The sequence below is a fragment of the Amblyomma maculatum genome, chromosome 4, assembly GCF_055883805.1.
Source record: "Amblyomma maculatum isolate TAMU_Amacu chromosome 4, ASM5588380v1, whole genome shotgun sequence".
In the NCBI taxonomy this organism is placed as follows: Eukaryota; Metazoa; Arthropoda; class Arachnida; order Ixodida; family Ixodidae; genus Amblyomma; species Amblyomma maculatum.
In genome coordinates, this window is record NC_139347.1 from 111,730,720 (window position 1) to 111,748,603 (window position 17,884).

Genomic DNA, 17,884 nt, shown 5'->3' on the forward strand with positions numbered 1-17,884 from the left:
TTTCCCCTGAATGAACAGTTGTAGCAAGCGCACGTGCTGCCTTTTTCTTGTGTGCATCTGTATTGGGGCTATATGTTCTGTTATTATTCAGTACAATTTCTCTTCAAATTTCATTTCTTTGTATAATGTGATGAACTATAGGAGAGAAGAACCAAGAAGAAGATTCGAGAAAAACTGAGAGGCTACATAACTTCCACCCTAACCCAAAACAGTGACCCGCAACGATCGTTAAATTCCAAAAAAAAAGGCTTTATTTGTTTCTTCATCTGCAAAATGTACACAGGAACATCTACATTTTACTTTCTTATATATTGAAATGTTAAAATTGCCGCTAAAGACATATTTCACAAATTATAACAAGCAACCATTCCTTTTTCTATTCAAATGATGTGTGTGTGTGTTAACATGTTGCAAAGTTTTTGTGATTTCACTGCTTTCATGCTGCCGTATTGCCACTATCCTACGCAAAACTTGTAAACCATGTTAGCCATGACAGCGTTCGGGTGTTTTGCCTGAAACAATAATCTATATTCGATGTATTCCTAAAACAAGAAAGTATATTTAGTTTATTTTTACAGGCAGGGCACTGCACGACATTGAACAATGAGCAAATTGTTATTTGAACGAACTATCGGCGTGACTGCACCAAAACAAACTTCCACTCAATGCAGTAAAAACAAAGTACATGGTATTTAAGTCAATCAATAAGCACAGAAAAAAAAAGATTCATCTAGAATACACAGGACAAAACTTTCAGCAAGTGAGTGTGCAGAAGTTTCTTGCGCTATGGTTTAGTGAAGACTTGTCTTGCTCCCCTCATATCAATCATCTGCTGTCTGAACTCGCAAAGTCTGTCGGATGTCTCAGAAAAATAGCCTCCCTTCTACCTCCCAGGTTAAAACAATCACTCTATTACTCCCTGTTCTATTCCAAACTTTTATATGGTGTTCTAGTATGGGGAACGGCGACTAATGGGAACTATAATAGGCTACCAATGCTGCAAAAAGCACCGCACCTATTAGACTGCTACCAACGCAACCACTTTTTTCCACCTCTGATATTTTACCAGCAAATAAAGTCGATTTATGGGTACTGGCCCAGCAAATCTAAAAAAAGAAACTCCACACTATTTACACGCCTGTCTTTGTGCCATATAACATTCGTAAACACAAATGTAGAACCAAAAACGTTTGAACAAATTATCGACAGTAAGATTTTGAATATTAGGTAATAGAAATGCTAAATCGCTATGTTTCTATTTTGGATTTCTGTTTGCCGACAAAGGCATTCAAACGGCAACTCCGGGCAATTTTGTTTTGTTGATAATGTAAAGTAACATTGAAAAATCTATGTTATCATTTCATTAGGCTAATATGAACTTTCTATATGTTTTTGAGACATCAGCTAATGTTCCGTGTAAATAATGAAATCGAATTAAGCCACTCTAGTCCATAGTTGTTGAAAGAATAGAGCCATGCTGTATGAATGTATGCGTGCATTTTCTTTCGCGGCTTCTATGTTTATATTTATGTATTCTACCGGCTTTCTGATGTACTGCTGCCGATTTCTTAATTTGTTACGGAAGCAGAGACCTTCAGGCAATCATGACTTTTGTCTCTGCCACCCGCAGGAAGGAGTGTTTTCCCACAAATAACAGATTGACTGACTGAATGACTGAAATTATTATTTTGGTTTAACTCCCCACTATCACCAGGTCTGGAAACGAAATACAAACTTTGCATCCGTTACGTTTCCTTCTTAATAAAGTACACTTTCTTAATCTAAGTGAAGGCCCTATCTCTCCAATGCATATCTTATCACTTTTTTTGTCACAAGAGATGGCAACCGATATACTCCCTCAGCAACACTTTCTGCTCTCTATCTAGTCTCCCAAACTTACACTTCCAGAATTTTTTTACTTGTGTTACACATACTAGCCATTTTGTTTTCTGGTGCTCCTTTTTTTTCTCATATGTTTATGCTCTCATAGAAATTCGTAATCTTGGATGTGATCGCAATCTTCACAAAGGCCCACTGAACTTCCTACTATCTCTAGACGTTTTCCGTACACAGACGTCCGAATCATCCCTATTGTGTAGTTTCAGTCGGACTTCGACTGGTATAAACAATCTCATGCTCTCTTTTCTATAAAAGCTCGAGAGGCAACACTGTGAGAGGCAACACGCTGCATATCGGAACTGCCACTTATGCCCGAACGAGGGACCGGGCCAGTGCTGGTCGGTTGATCTTGGCGGTCTCAGTCTTTGGCAGAGATTCCACAAAGAATACCCCACCATAGAGGTGTTTGTGCACAGCAAGGTTACCTGGAAACATAAAAAAAACTAGGTTTTCTACGGCACACAGGACCGAAAGAAAAGGCTCTGGAAATCATTCGTCCGCATGTAGCTATTAGGTTAAAACCCCGCTATAATAAACATCATAATTATTCACGTTTGCTCCACTGCGCGACAGTAGTCTTCTTAGCCACATATTCCTTCGACTAGCTACAAAAGACCTCTTTAATCGCTTCCCGTGCATCTCAACTGCCTCCACTACGCAATAATGCTTTTTTTTACCTTCTCATTCAGCCATGTGCATTCAAATCCGAACATAATTTCACCTCAGTTCTATTTACGCGTCATACGGCTATTCAGCAACAAAACCCGGCGTCATCCGAAAAAACGTGGCGTCAGAATCCCGGCCACGTCACAGCCATGTGATTTGGCTACTTTGGCTTGGTTTTTAGATTTAACGTCCTAACGGACACCGTAGGGGATGGCGCCGGAAATTTCGACCACCACCCGGCTTTGTTAGACATGCACCGATATAGGACAGCCCACGGGCACACGCTGTTTGAAAACATTGAAAAGCGGCCGTGCGGCCTGGATTCGACCCCTCATTCTTAGGCGCATCTGTCGAGTGGCCTAACCACTTCGAGACCGCGGTCTGTGATTTATCGTGAGACTTTCACACACCGCAGGGCGCTCACCTTAAGATAGCTTTATGCGTGGAATAAAAGGGATCAAATACTGGCACTCAAAGCGAAACAAAACGGGTGGTCCGCGGAAGCCTACAAAGACTTGAATTTGATTCGGCCTAAATATATCTTGCTGATTCAAACGAAATCAAAACACGCAATCCTTTTTTGCGAGAGAGGCACTCTACCGACTAGGCCATAAGACTCGTTATTACATGGTTTGTGTACAACCTGTGGGGTCTAATGTACCTCATATGGCCGACAAATCTCTCAACTCAACTCGAAATCTCACTTTAATGCTATTCCAGTCACACTGCACATGTGTTCCCTTCCATCTGTTTTCTATACACTTTCTTGAAGAAAACGCCTTGAAATCAGATTTTTTCTTGTTTTCATCAATACTTTTTTTTTCACCCCTGATGTTGAGCTTAATAATATGTGCAAATATTTGGTTATTATTGACAATGATTGCTTATTCCTAGCTTCCAAATCCCTACTCAACAGCAGCTAGTTAAGAGTATATCACAAATATGCTTCCCTTTTCGTGGAGGCATGCCATCTTCTGCTAGAATGTTTTAAGCAAAACCCTGATATGTTCCAACTTCTTTGATGCTAACTGGCTTAAAGCCCAAATAAACTGAGAGTATAATGCGCGCAGCAACTGAGGGCTGCGGATACTTTCGGCAATCTCGGGTTCTTTAACGTGCGCAGACCCATGCTTTTCGCCTCAATGGAAAATGCCGCGCAGTCGGTACGAAACGCCCTTCTATTGCTTGAACAGTCGAGCGTACTAACCCATTAGCGACCGCAGCTGATGCAGGTGAATACTTTCTTTTAAATCTTTTGCGAGGTGGTTCTTTGCGTGAGCAACCATGACTATTACTCGCACCACGTGGCTTTCATTCAAAAGCAATTACAGATGGGAGAGCTTTCATAGGTACTCGCTTTTTCTTGTATTCTCTAGTTCACTATTCAGAACCAAGCAGTAGTTGAACAACGTGCTAGATAGAGGTACGTAATTTGTTTCCTCTTTTGCATATGCTAGGTACTGCTTTCTTGTTGCTTGAACACACTCCTGAAATACAGGCCTATAGCTGTCTTGGTCAATACAGAAAGTTCTGATGGCCTGACTGCTACAAATTCGAACATCAGTGGACAGGAACCAGCGGCAAGTTCACTTCCCAGCAAAAGATGTGAGAAAAGAGTGGAAGTTTTATTGCGCTAGCAGCAAGACCTCCTTTCCACATTTCGTCGATGTTTGTTTGCGTTTTCGGTCCGCCTCGCGCGCCCACCTACGCAAGTGGTAGTCTGCATCTGACTGAACATTCACTGATTGGTCGCCAGGTTCTGTCGTGTTAGGAGTTCATGTGCCATGGCCGAATCGGTAGGCGAGAAACCGAGAAGCACGTTTCAGAAGGTAGCTAAACCTTCATTGATGATTTGATCACAGGTCAAACAGGATGTTCCCACCGCTTGTATAAAAGTGCGGCTTAAAATCTACATCAAGTAGCATTTCACGCGACTACTTTCACAAGTATTGGACGATAATGCTCACTTGCAGCCGGAAACCTAAAGCAATGTGAAACCTGAAGTATTTGCTCACCTAATTCATTTATGGCCTAAACACGCTGAATGGGCCATCGTTGGTTGTGCTTAATCGTGGTGTAAAGCGTTAGACGGGAAATAACTGTTAATTTGTTCCCAAATAATCGTTTCTCTTTGACAATGACGTGCACGTCTTACCAAGGCCTTGTGGCCCGATGCTTGCGAATCGTTTGATTTATTCATTTACTTCTCTCGATAGAATCCGCCAGCGTTGGCACTCAGTACGGGGACAAACAAACAAATATTCAAGAGGACGATGAAAAAAATTTTAGCTCAGTAAAGCAGGTCCAGGAGAAGTTCAGGTGAAACAAACTTCTCGGTGTCGTGCACACTACACGTAACATTCAGGCAATACACATATTTCACTAAACCTAGTACATGAATATTGATAACAAAGGAATACCTGCACACAGTACCATTATTGGTGACCTATTTCTTGCAAAAGTGTTACGGAGCAGTTGGTAAGCTGTTGTCTTTAAATGTAACTATTTCGTTTCGGACCCAGTTTAATTCATATATCACGCGTAGAAAACAGACTGATGCAAATGCAGATGTCTGGGAGGGAATTTCCCTTACTCCACAGCGATATTCCCTTGTTCAGGAAACTTGTGGGAGATTTGGGTGAGCTTCATGGTTGATGTCCGTATTTTTTTTAGAATCATCTTTACGAGAACCACTCTATAGAAGGTGCTTTTGAGCTGTACGCAGGCCTGTAGCCTAGCTTCTGTTCTAGCGTGCTCGCACGCCGAAAAGATGGTGTGAGTTTAAAAAGTAACCTGCTGCATGATTATGTAAAGCCCCCTTATAGCTTTATTCTGGTGAGTGAGGTCATGGTTTTTTTACATGCCTATATTATTCTCTCTCCTCTATTCTCAGTCAGTGTATCCTAATAGTTTAAATTACTTTACATTGTTGGAATCAAATAACTCTATCCGTTTAGGGAATGTCGGCACGCTTCAAAAGGGACTTTCCATTACCAAAGTACCAACAAATAATTTTGATTTCATACAGCTTGTGGCACTCAGAAACTGCGGAAAGAAGTCGAACATCTTCTTCTACCTTCTCCGCCGCAGCTGAACACATGAGACTTAAACCACGGTCTGTCTTCGGTGAGTGCTGAGCGTTTTAGTGCATTAAATACAGAAAGCGCGCGGTTAAGGGCGCTGGATCACGGGCCGTGCTTTCACAAGCGCACTCTCATCAAAATAAAGCCCAGGTTTGGAGATATATTCCAGTTTACGTCAGTTCAGTTTGGTTTCATTACCTTAAAAGGGATGAACGTTAACCAAATGTGTGGATGTGAAAGACGAAACCTAAACGAGTGTTTAATGCGGCTATTTGGGAGCCTTCTTCGAAGGTGTTCAATAAATGTAGTCATTCTCGTGGTAAAAAGCGGCGATATTTTTCCACTCTAGTGACGTGAAAACCTGCAAAGGAGATACTTTGATGCAAGTAGTAGTTGAAACTGGCAACCACACACCAGTACCTTGCGTCGACATCACAATCAATGCGTGCAGAACACAGTATAAGACTCGGCTGGTAATGAGAAACAAATTCGAAAAAAAACGCCAATATGTAATGCGAGAAAAAGATGAACTTGTGAAAGGCCCGAAGGCACCCAGCTGTGAGCCTAGTGAGGTTCGGGTACAGAGAATGTTACACACACAATTAGAAACTTTGCAATTATCTTTTCATTATTTGTAAATTCGTTTTATGTCACTTAATAGGCAAAAACATGTCCTTCTTATAAATTTGAAAATATTTAAATTACTTTTGGAATGCCTTCCCTTAAACAATAGGGTTTGCGATAGACTAAGCTATTAGAAGCCCGTGCATATGTTTTGTTATTTGTAGGGCTTAGGTGAATTGCGTCCACTAAATAAAAAAAATATATTTGGTTAACCGGACAGACTTTATAAATACATTTTCTGGGAATCTTCATTTCTCTACTTCGGGTTTTCCAACCAATATAGTTGAACAACAATGTCAAAAATAATTCTCGATTAGCTCTTGTTAACCCAAGTTATATTGCGATAGCAACGGCGGAATCTTCTTTTGCATGCCACATGTTTCCCCTATCACGCCCTATCAGTGTAAGATGCTACATTATTGAGGACACTTAAGCTCATCCTTTAAGAGTATGACGCAAGAGCGTAAGCTACCAGCCCACATATAAATGAGAAGTGTTCGATGCTGCTGAACCGAATGTGGAGCGAAAGCATTAGCTGCGGGTGACCGAGCGTTCTTCGTCTTCTTCATCGCCTTCTTCTCTCTCTTAGTCTTCGTCGTCTTCGTCTTCTTTGTCTTTTTCGTCTTTGTCGTCTTCGCGGCTGTTCAAGGTGAAATGTGGCCCCTTCCGGGACTCGACGACGGGCCGAAACCTGGCGTAGTATTACTATCGCAATAAACTACACAAGCCTTTTTGTTCTGACAACCGAAGTGCAATGTGGGTTTTGAAAGCAAACCTTTGCGACTACAAATATTTCTGCAGCGACATTAGAATTTAGATAGTTTGAAAAGACACGTACTACAGAGCCAAAAAGGTAAGAAAAAAGGGCCACAGAAGAAATTACGAAACTACATAAAAGTACTACAGACCTTATTATCTGTTTTTACGAAAGAACTGCAGAATAGATTTCATATTTTTGGCATGACTCTCAAGTGTTTTTGAACCGGGAAGTTTTGTTGTTAAGGGTACAAGTTTCTGCGAACTGGTAACACAGTGGCGCTTTGCCATTTATATGTGATTTGTGGCGCTTGCTGTGGACGTGCCGATTAACGCTTAATATGAAGGCAAGCTTCATCAGGGAAGTGGGCCTTTGGTACATCCGCAAAGGTAACAATGAAAAGCCGCCAACTGACCATAACTTCAGTGGCAGCCTTTCTCTATCTCTCTTTGCTGATGTTTCTTCTACATTCCCTTCCTGCTTTTCTATGTACACACTGATACAAGCCTATCGAAAAAGATATATACTCAATAATGGCAGGTAATCGGCTTTAATGGGATGATCACATTGGTTACCAGGACATTAAAGCGTTCCGACGCTGCCTATTGCACAAGGAAATGCTTTAATTATCTAATCTAATATGTCATCACCTCTTGAGCAATCCTATTGCACAACAGTACAGCACTTCCAACATTCCTCCCTCTTTTTGGCCTGTAGCGCGCTGTGCGATTGAACTGAATATTAGCAGTTTTACTAAAGTGATAACCTTGAGCAAGATGGGCATCTTTGGAATGAGGGAAATATGCTGAAAACTGAAATGTCTCGAGTACGCGGTGAACGCAGAAGTTGGTTTTGTTGTCGGGCAACGAACTCGTGAGAACTGTATGGACTGGTGCAGCACCATCGTTGTCACAGTATGTTGGTGACGAAATCGCAGACGAGATGATTCATGCGTTCAGAGTAGCAAACAGTTGTACATCTCCCGATGTCCGCAGGATATCTTTTCATACACAGGCTAATCAAGGTTGCTACTTTCTATCTATGTACGCGCAACCTTGTAATGCAGAGGGCGTTTCAAAATTTTATTCTATTAGGAAACAATACATGGAAGTTCATCACCACAATAAAGAGCAGAAATGGCCAGTTTGTGCTAGTTGGACATTCTTGCGACTGAGTCATCGCTGCAAAAGATTACTCAATGAGCAGCACAAGACTAACGAAGATGCCTTGGCCGCTATAAGTGACGCTTTCGTGCTCACTGCCATACCTTGATTAGTGAGAGTCGAAAAGCAGTATAAAGTACTCACGTTGAACAGTGTCCTTAATGTTATTGGCGAGCTTTTGGCGGTCACGCCGTTTGCCTTCTTCCGTGAGTACGATGGCCGCTGCGGGCGCCTCGCCTAACTCATTGTGTGGCAGGCCCACCACGGACACTTCGGCAATTTCGGCCTCGTGTTCGCGAAGCAGCAGCTGTTCCAATTCGGCTGGTACCACCTGGTTGGCCATGCACTTAATCATCTGCTTGAGCCTGTCGACAATGTAGAAGCGCCCGTCTTCATCGTAGTAGCCAGCATCACCTGCCATCAGGGAATCAATTGAAGAGATGGTAGAGTCATTCCAAGTAACAACTTATGGGGCTATTTTCGACCCTCGAACAAGAAAATGTTTGAGAGGACATGGGCCGCTGCCTAGGACCTGAATAATTGCACATACACTTGCCTATATTTGTACACAGTTCTACACAAGTTCTCATCATGTCATATCCTTCCTCGTATGAAAAACGTACCATGTTCCTTTCCACCAACTTCACTCTTAATCTGGTTCCACTTATAATCGGAACCTATGTGAAACCAGACTTAGAGTGTTCATAATAGGCCACCTAAGAACTGCAGAGTTCAGCCGTGAGAGATGCTACAGCGCACTATAAGGACGCTAAACCTCAGTAGCTACAAAGTTACTGAGACTGCGATGGCTTGAATTTTCTCACTTATTTTCTCATTCGTTGTAGCATAATTCCATACGCTGTCGAAATTTATAGCGAGAGACGTATGTAGCCTACGCAAAACAACATTTAAGACATTTTTTGGAAGCATTTTGCATCGAGAGGAGTAACAATGGAAATGGCTGCCTACTGCTTACACATGATCATGATGCACTTCACAGAATCTACCTGCTGAAATTGATTTTACCAATCGATAATTAGCCACGAAGAGAAGTGCAGAAACACCATATATCTAAACTTACTTTGCGGCCAGCTGACGGCCGTATTTCAAGATTTCTACAATTTTTCTGGGACGCCAAATAAGTACACGTTCATAAAACTGGTAAATGTTCGAAGAAAATAAGTGTTTGTAAAATTTTCTGTGAAATCTCTCATGTTTATTACCAAGGTTTTGTACTAGAATAGTTCATCTTTGGTAAAGGTGGTTTTCCAGTATTTTACACCGCGAAATGTATTTTTCCAGCTTGCTAATATTTATTTTCTTTACAGGAGAAGTGTGTATTATACTCTTGCTATAAACAAAGAAATAAACATCGCAAAAAAACTCGCTTATAGCAGAGTCGCCTATGCAGTTCAAATAATTTGGTCCTTAATAATGTAGTGATACATAAGCAATGTAAAATGAAACATGCCACCAGCAGTGCACACCTGACTTAAACCAGCCTTCCTCATCGTAGAGCTCGGCAGTTTCTTTAGGCCGCTTGTAGTAACTGCGGACAGCCGATGCGTTCCGGAAGCGGATCTCCCCCGTTTGATTTGGTCCCAGTCTTCGACCGCTGGCCACATCTACTACCTAGAAATAAAACAAAACTGCATCAGATCATATATTAAACAGCAGTCATAGGTGAAACAGAAAATTGAAAGGGAGGCAGACGTCTTGAGCACTTACATGCAGTCGCACGATGAGTCGATCTGCTGTTTACATGATAGATATTTAGTAGCGGGTCTTCCACTACCACGACCTTCTAGCGTTCTCAAATTCTGAGCAACCCAAAACAACACATTGATATGCGCAATACATTTCATGAAGGCCGCCAAGCGACTTTCAGCAAACTTTTCATGTGTAATGATTCATTTATTTATTTATTTTTGCTGTCAACCCATTAGGTATTTTAACAGGACGGGCAATTGGTACAAAGCATATCAGGGTGAAAAATAACAGCGCCAATTATATCTCATTCCGAGTGCGCACCTTTAAAGGGAACTAAAAGGTAATATAACGCGGATAAGAGTGCAACGCTTCATTAAACAGTTAAACTCAAAGCATCTCTGACGCCTTACAACATGATAACACTGACAAAAATGACATGGCTCTAATAACATTATAAAGACGCAAAAGATTTGACGAGACAGTACAGAAATAAAGATGAAGCTACTCAGGCTGACATTTAAACTATGCGATAATGACCGGAAGTGATTTTGTACTAGTTTTGAAATGGGTGTCGAGTGATGTGCTACTACTAGCGGAATGGCCACTCTTTTACTGCAGCCGAGGAAAAGGAATATCTTAAGCAGGCAGTGCTGTATGAGTATTCTTGTAGTGTTTCGGTATGTTTATGTAGAGACAGTCCTGCCTCTAAAGTGATGGTGTACTCACATTTATGAAGATTTAGTTGGGTGTTCAGTAACTGACAAAGCAGCTTTAGTGGTGCCAGTCTGGACTTCCCAGAGTGAGAATTCCGTCGTCTTCGTTTAGTAGTTCGGTATGTGAGCCAGTTTATCTTTACTTGTTAAAGGGCTCCTTGAATGCTACTTGGCACAAAATTCTAACACAAACTATTCATACAGGTGGTCTTTGTGTGCGTTCGGGTCTGGTTTGAAAGCTTTACTAGGAGCCGGTAATTTGCAAATACTTTTTAAAAATTGCAGCTGTCAACCCTTCGCAGCCTATTTGGACGACATATTCCCGTGCGCAAGCCGCCCCAATTACATCACCTGGGATTTTGGGCGTGCCAGGACATTGGACGCTCCCATGTTAGACGAGCGGGAGGGGCCGCGGTTGAGCGACGTCGTGACTTTTTTTTTTCTTTTTTCTTGCCCGCCGGCATTGGTACAGTTGAAAGGGAGAGGAAAAGCATAATTTTCAATCGCCCATATATTCGGTGCTAATGATACTATAGCTTCAAATATTTTTGTTTTGCAAGGAGAGTTGAGGGGATACATATGTGTAGCGTGCGTTTTATATATTCTTTAAAGGGAAGCTGAAACGGTTTCCAAATTGCATGAAATTCAACATTTGGAAGGAAGGGGTTTTGCTAATCATGTGCGTCATTATTTTTGCAATTCTGTCGGAATGCCGGCCGGCCAGCTACGCCGGCCGCTCATTTTACATGCTTACTTCACTCCGTCGCGCGCATTTGGGATCTACGGATTAGCGCAATCTGTTGCTGGTGCCATTTGTTTTTTCCACTTTTATCGTTTTGTGCTGAAGGTTCCGCTTGTGTAAAGATCCCGTGAGGTCAACCAGCAGATACGTAGCTGTTGCGGAGTGGCGCTCCGCGCGGTTTGATGCCCTCCGACTAGTGAGACTCTTTTCCTCAGTTGTAAAATAAAGGTCGTTCGATGTTCGAAATTTGTTTTCTCGTGTCGTTAGAAAACAAAAATTCTTGGAGTGCGTGAAGCAAGTAGTGGCTATCATCCCGACCTTGTGCATTATAATCATGGTGAATTATAGTCTCCCAGAGGATAAGAAATTTTCGGCGCAGTGGGCCTCCGTCATATAAACGAAACAAGAAACTTTCCTTTGAAATCAGCTGTGCCTTGCACTGAGGATTTGCATACCGATGACGATAATCGAATCTTGGCAGTGATTGCGGCCATTTCAAATTCCAAGTAAATGAGCACAACTGAAGTCCACGGCCGTTCTGCATTGTTCCAGCACCTCATTAGGTTAATACCGCTGTTGCACGAGTGGCTTCAACGTGGTTACGCTTAAAAAATGATACCAAACTTAAAACGCGATTCGCGGCTTGGTGTTGTTACACAGCTCGCCGCCGTTCTCGGCTACGTCAACAATCACCAATTAGGTACAGCAAAAAGAAAAAAAGCATGTGATCGGAGCAACGAAGCTGCATTTGCAACAGTCATTTATAACGCAGTGTCTGGACTGCCGGGCTACTCGCACGACAACAGCGCGCTCAAGCATTGTCTGAACGCAGCACTACCTCCACGTGCCGCGCTGGCCACGCCTTCCGCAAGCTGTCCGTGAATCCCTTGCACTAGCGTAAAAAAAGCGTGCTCAAAGTTATTGCTGTCCTAAATAATAAGCCCAGGGATTACGGAGTTTCAAAAATAACCCTTGTTGAGGCTCGCTGACCCGTACCGAGATGCTAGTAGGATAACTGCGATACAAGCAAGTTTCTCTTCCCAGCTGTGTAGCAGCAGTCGCCGGTGCCCTCACGGCTCATCCGATGTTCTTGTATGTATACATAAGTTCATCTTGTGAGGCGGCGCCGTGATAAATGATATCTTCATTTCATTGTGAGACAAAGTGATTTACAGGAGGTAGTTCGAGTAGCCTGTTTACTAAAGCGCTGCTCAATTTGAAAGCGTCATCTGCTGAGGCGCCGATGCGAAACAATGGCCTAGCGACGACCAGGGAGTGCGCTCGTCTAGAGCGGCCGTCTGCCGCGCTCGCTGCCGGCACCTTTCCGGTAAGCTCGCTTCATACGGCGCTGCAGGCGCTGCGAACATGTCTGATTGCAAGATGCGGCTGAAGCCGGACTCATCTTTTGCGAAAAACTTTTAAACTTACCAAATCTAGCTGCCTTTTTACGATGGCTTCTGATTTACCTATGTGATTGTGTGAGGAAATCAAAATACGTTCGCATATCCTAGAAAGGGTCGAATAAAAGCATTGTGTGCAAGTTGTTTCTTCATATCATATTCACACGCACAGGCGTAACAAGCATATTTCCAATGGCTCGCTGCTACACTCTGTACCAAATGCAGCAATGCTCTGGCGAACGGTAGACAAAAACAGTACTATGGTGTCGTAGTCAGCGGAGCTGGACAAACTTGCTCAAATGGTAGGGCAATCTGTGTCTTGTGAACGTCCCGGAAACAATATTCTCTTCTTAACCATAAATATATGGATAGCATCCGCACCGGTAAGGGGAGCAGATTCCTTTTTGCAAAGGCTGAGCGTATAAGCACAACTCCCCAAGACAGATTTTGATTCCTCGCTAAAACAGCTAATTGACCAATAGCCTCTGCTTTTAGGGAAATGGATGGTGTCCTAGTTCTAGCGGAGATCACTTTCGAAACAAGCGGATTTTATTAGACCACACATGCTTTACTACGACAGTGGCTGTTGGGTGTCCATGCGTAATTACTTTGAAAACAAATAGACTCGAAGTTAAGCGCGAGTAAAAGTATAGAGGCCATAGTGATCATATATGCTTTACACATATGCTGCCTTACACTGATGTTTCGCTATTTTGCTCTTTGTAAACTTCTGACAAAGGCTCTTTGTACCCCAGGATGTAATTTTATGGCTTCCGCTACAACCCCTTCTAACTGTCCAGATTTTTGTCCCATATCGAACACTGTTCCTTCACTTGGCCTGTTACTGTTCCCTCTTTGTTCCCCTCACTTCATTTTAGCCAGTTCTGTCCAGGAATATCAGGCTACCATCATCTCTGAAATAGGAAAAGCTCGCCCTCGTGTAGGAGGTGAAACATATTATGATTGCCTAATTGCTGCAGTGCTGTGAACCAAGAGACTAATCAGTTCTCAATCAATTTTCCTAGAATACATTTGCAAGGGCATACTCGCACCCCAACATGGATTTATGAAACTGGCGCTCTAATTCATGCCATGCCTAAATAATTCCACTGCAGGAATGCATTCGTGTTGGCATAAACAATGAACAGAATTTAAAGAATTCTAGCTTTAACCACACGTGTGTTTTAATAATTTCACACAGGACAGCGAGTAGCGGAATGTGACAACTAATGTAACACACATAGATGATTCCGGTTACACCGACATGTCATGTAAGGATGCAAGCAATAGATGATGCACTTCTGGAAGTTACCTAAAGTAGGTTTTTAACAATAGCGTTGTAGCTACATAGATGGCAGTTGACGAGTGGGATAGGAAAAAAGAAAGAATGATTGTTCAAGCACAAAAATCTAATTATCAGAGTACACGGCTATGGATGAGCGGACGTTAGGAGCATCCCTTTTGAAACGGGGTGGTGATAGTATTCACTATGCTCTACCTTTCTTTTTTATGTTTTTTAACTTAGGTAATACGTCAACTTTAACGACTTTCCTTTTAGTCCCGGGTTATCTTTATATACCCGTGTTTATTTTCGATTAAGCTTCCATCTGACTCCTCCCTGCTATTTATCCACCAACCTTTAAATAAATCTTGCTTTCCTCTACCGTCGATTCGTTTCCGCTCCCTTTGTTACCTCTAAACCCTAGGGCCTTTGCTAGAGTAACCATGTCCATATCGACAGCTTGATGGACACTACAACATTCCAGTATAAGATGTTCAATTCTTTCTCCGCATATACCTCACATAGCACAAGTTTCAAGTTCTCAAACTTTTTGGACATACAGCGCATCTATTGCCATTGTAACGATTCAAATAAAATTCCTTTGTGTATTTGGTGTGCCAGATGGCACCACTGCTTCAACAGCGGCTATTTATGGCGCCGGGATTGAAGCCTTCAATTGTTCTAATGCCAGAATGGTGGGGAGAAGCTGACATGAGGCCACTGACTTTGAAGTGGAGATCAAAAACTTAAATATGTAAATTTCTTTCAGGAAGTAGTATTCATGGCATGAGGCCACTGACTTTGAAGTGAAGGTCAAAAACTTAAATATGTAAGTTTCTTTTAGGAAGTAGTATTCATGGCAAGAGTTAGACCTTGCATGTTTATCGTAACATTTATGATTGAGTGTGAATCGCTCTATTCTTTTGTCTTCAGATTGATTCATAAGATTGCAAAGAATGCGCAGCTTTTATGTCGAGAAGAGGTCTATATATACACATTTGTGGTAGTAAACGCACAGCAAAATGACACTGAAAATCTGAAATAATGTTTATACTATTCTTGCTTAAATGACACAGAAATATTGTTTTATACAATTCTTACTTAATTGACACTGAAAACAAAGCGGTATATGTGAATCTACCTTGACGTCCACCATAGTTCCTGGCACACCAACGTCACTGCCGGTGTGAGGTTTCCCGGTTTTCGGCTGACCAGTGACGATGCCGCAGGACTCCGTCATGCCGTACATGTTCAATAGGTTCTCAATGCCTGTGAAAGCCTTGCGAGCAGCCTCTGCCACTGAAGTTGGCAGCACGCTTCCGCCCACGGCGATTCCCCGCAGACTGGGTAGACACCGGCCTGTGCGCTGCATCTCACGCAGGATGCCTTGCAGCTGAGACGGGAACAATAATGCCGCTGTGGCCTGCGTAAAATGAAGATGCACTTAATATAAGAGGTGAGTGAGTTAATGTCCAGAATAAAGAATTCGAAAGAGTGAGACCAAAAACATTAAAACCTGGGTAAATACAGATAACATATTTAGCATGTAGTTTTTGCAAAAAGACCTTCTGAGCCGGAGCCTTTCACTAGTGTCCTGCATAGGCGGAGGCGCTTTGGGAAGTGAAACATCGCAGGATAAGTTTGAAATAAAACGCCTAAATATTATTGCGGTGAGAAAAATAGGTGAGCTAGTATCAGAAATTTGTGAAAAGTTGGTATAATTTACAGTATAATTTAAGTAAATTGTATAGGCTCGATTGTACAGGAAACAAAATAATACGTTGGGTTAACATAATGAAGAGAAGAACAGTTCATTCAGGGCACTTTTAGAAAGTGCTCACTCTGACATCGCAATGCAAGGCAGCGGTAATACAGCGCATGCATGACCTCCCATACAGGGCAAAGGTGACAGCGATCCCAAAAGTATAGAGCAAACCTTGCACCGGAGCCCTGTATCCGAAGCCTTTACCCCAGAATAAGTAAGCGAGGAGGGCTTGGCTATTCACTCACTTGTCTATGGTGCTAGTCTATTGAATTGTTTTCAGCTCTCACACAACAAAAAGCAGTCGTGATCTGAAAAACACACTTCCAATTTCATATCGTTGTCCTCATTTCATGCGCTAGCAAGGCCCGGGCTTTGAACAGTGTTGACTAATAATTTTTGTATACATTTCGCTTTCTCGTTTTCATTTAACTTAATCAGTCACTTTACATCCGCCCACCATAGCCGCGCACTGTTGAGGCCACAGCGAAGGAAGCCAATGTAGCTCTGCGCCGGATAATTCCAGCAATAATCGGCTCCAAAAGTGCTGAAATACTCAGGCATAAACCAAACGACATCTAAGCACGAGCGAAGCTTACAGTTAAGAATATTCGCATGCGCGAACTGGTTTCAAAGGCAGCGTCGCATCGCGCGGTATGTTGCGTTGGCACTCTGCGTTTCTGCCTATACACCCCATGTTCCCGCCGATCGCAGCGCCACCTTTGTTTACAAACATGACGCTTGTCTATAAGACCCAGACCATACTGCCACTAAAAGAAAATGTCTCCTCTGGGAATCGAACCACTATGCCTCCTATCCTCAACCGGGAACTCAAACCACTACTCCACGGCAGGCTTTCTTTTTCTTTATTTTCTTTATTGCCTGGCATTGTCACGCTCATGAGAGACAAACTGAAATTCTTTGCTAGCGTGAGGATCGTGTAGCGTTGACAATGATGACGCAGCTAACGATAATGATGGTAATAATAGCAGCAAAAATAATGGCACTGCAGTTATTGATCATCCTAGTAATAGCGATGACAATGTCGGCGCATTTGGTTCATGGAGAAACTACAAATATTCCTGGTGATGATGAGCAACGAGAAACGTAATCTACCTTATCGAATATTTCTCTGCTTATTTGTTCAGCAGGGTTAAAGCACGTATATTTTTTAGAAAGTGTGAGGGACTAAAATATTTATCGTGTGGCAGATCAACTTGTGGCAGTAGTGAATTTACTTTGCGCAAGCAAGGAAGGAGCTATGCTCGCGGCTGTTACTATCGCGATAACAATCCGAGCATAGCGATGCCTGCATGCTGCGTTAGTTTGTTTTCTTTTGCTGTCGAGATTTTTCGTGTAGGTACAACCCAGCTGCGAGTGCAACTACTAAAATGCGCATGTTGGCGCCTATAGCTCATTTATTTTACAGCCCCTGTACGTCAGCTACAGCTGTAGTGTTGAACATGCAGGGCAACAGCCGCATAATGATTGAACGTTCCAACTACGCCAGTGCCACACTAGAAGCTGCAGCCACACTTTTTCGTCGCCTGTTGGGAACTAAAATGGCTATAAATCGACAAAAAACATTGCTGATATTTCGAAGTGAATTCATACTCATAAAGAATAGTTTCTAAGCAGCCGCCACTGCCGCAGAAACACAACTGTTTACAAGATTGCGCCGAGTTCTCAGTGCACTGAATTATTTTGCGCACAATATATTTCCTAGCGTTAATTCTCCTCACAGCAGATTATCGGGTTTGCAATGCGATAAGAGGAATCTATAAACATTTTGGAGCTCCATGTATAGACCTTTTCACGACCCTTGGATAAACCGGTTTGACTGGGCTGAGAACCAGGTATGGGGGGAGAATCCGCAGCTTTTTCCTGTATTATGAGCACAGCCCAGTCTCCAATATGGCAGCGCCCTTTGGCCAATTTTGAAAAGGTCTATACATCGAAAATGTAAAGGGCTCGCCGATTCTCTGCTAGGTTGTCAACCTTGCGACGCGTCGTGTGCCAGCTACCCCCCCCCCCCCCCCCCCCCCCCCCCCATCGAATGCAAAAGTCGCTGCGTGATAGCTCT

The 17,884-nt window shown here is 42.7% G+C and overlaps 1 protein-coding gene across 2 annotated transcripts in view; it reads right to left on the reverse strand.

The window, feature by feature from the left end:
- Positions 1-228: 228 nt before the first annotated feature.
- The window catches only part of LOC146191956 (uncharacterized), an 84,383-nt gene continuing 66,727 nt past the window's right edge, over positions 229-17,884 (reverse strand). For both annotated transcript variants that reach the window (XM_084602349.1, XM_084602347.1), the window contains exons 7-10: positions 15,181-15,462; positions 9,680-9,824; positions 8,337-8,606; positions 229-2,324 (exon numbers count right to left, since the gene is read on the reverse strand). In XM_084602349.1, the coding sequence (XP_084458475.1) occupies positions 2,206-2,324; positions 8,337-8,606; positions 9,680-9,824; positions 15,181-15,462 (816 nt within the window). In that variant the 3' untranslated portion in view covers positions 229-2,205. The remainder of the gene's footprint in view (positions 2,325-8,336; positions 8,607-9,679; positions 9,825-15,180; positions 15,463-17,884) is intronic.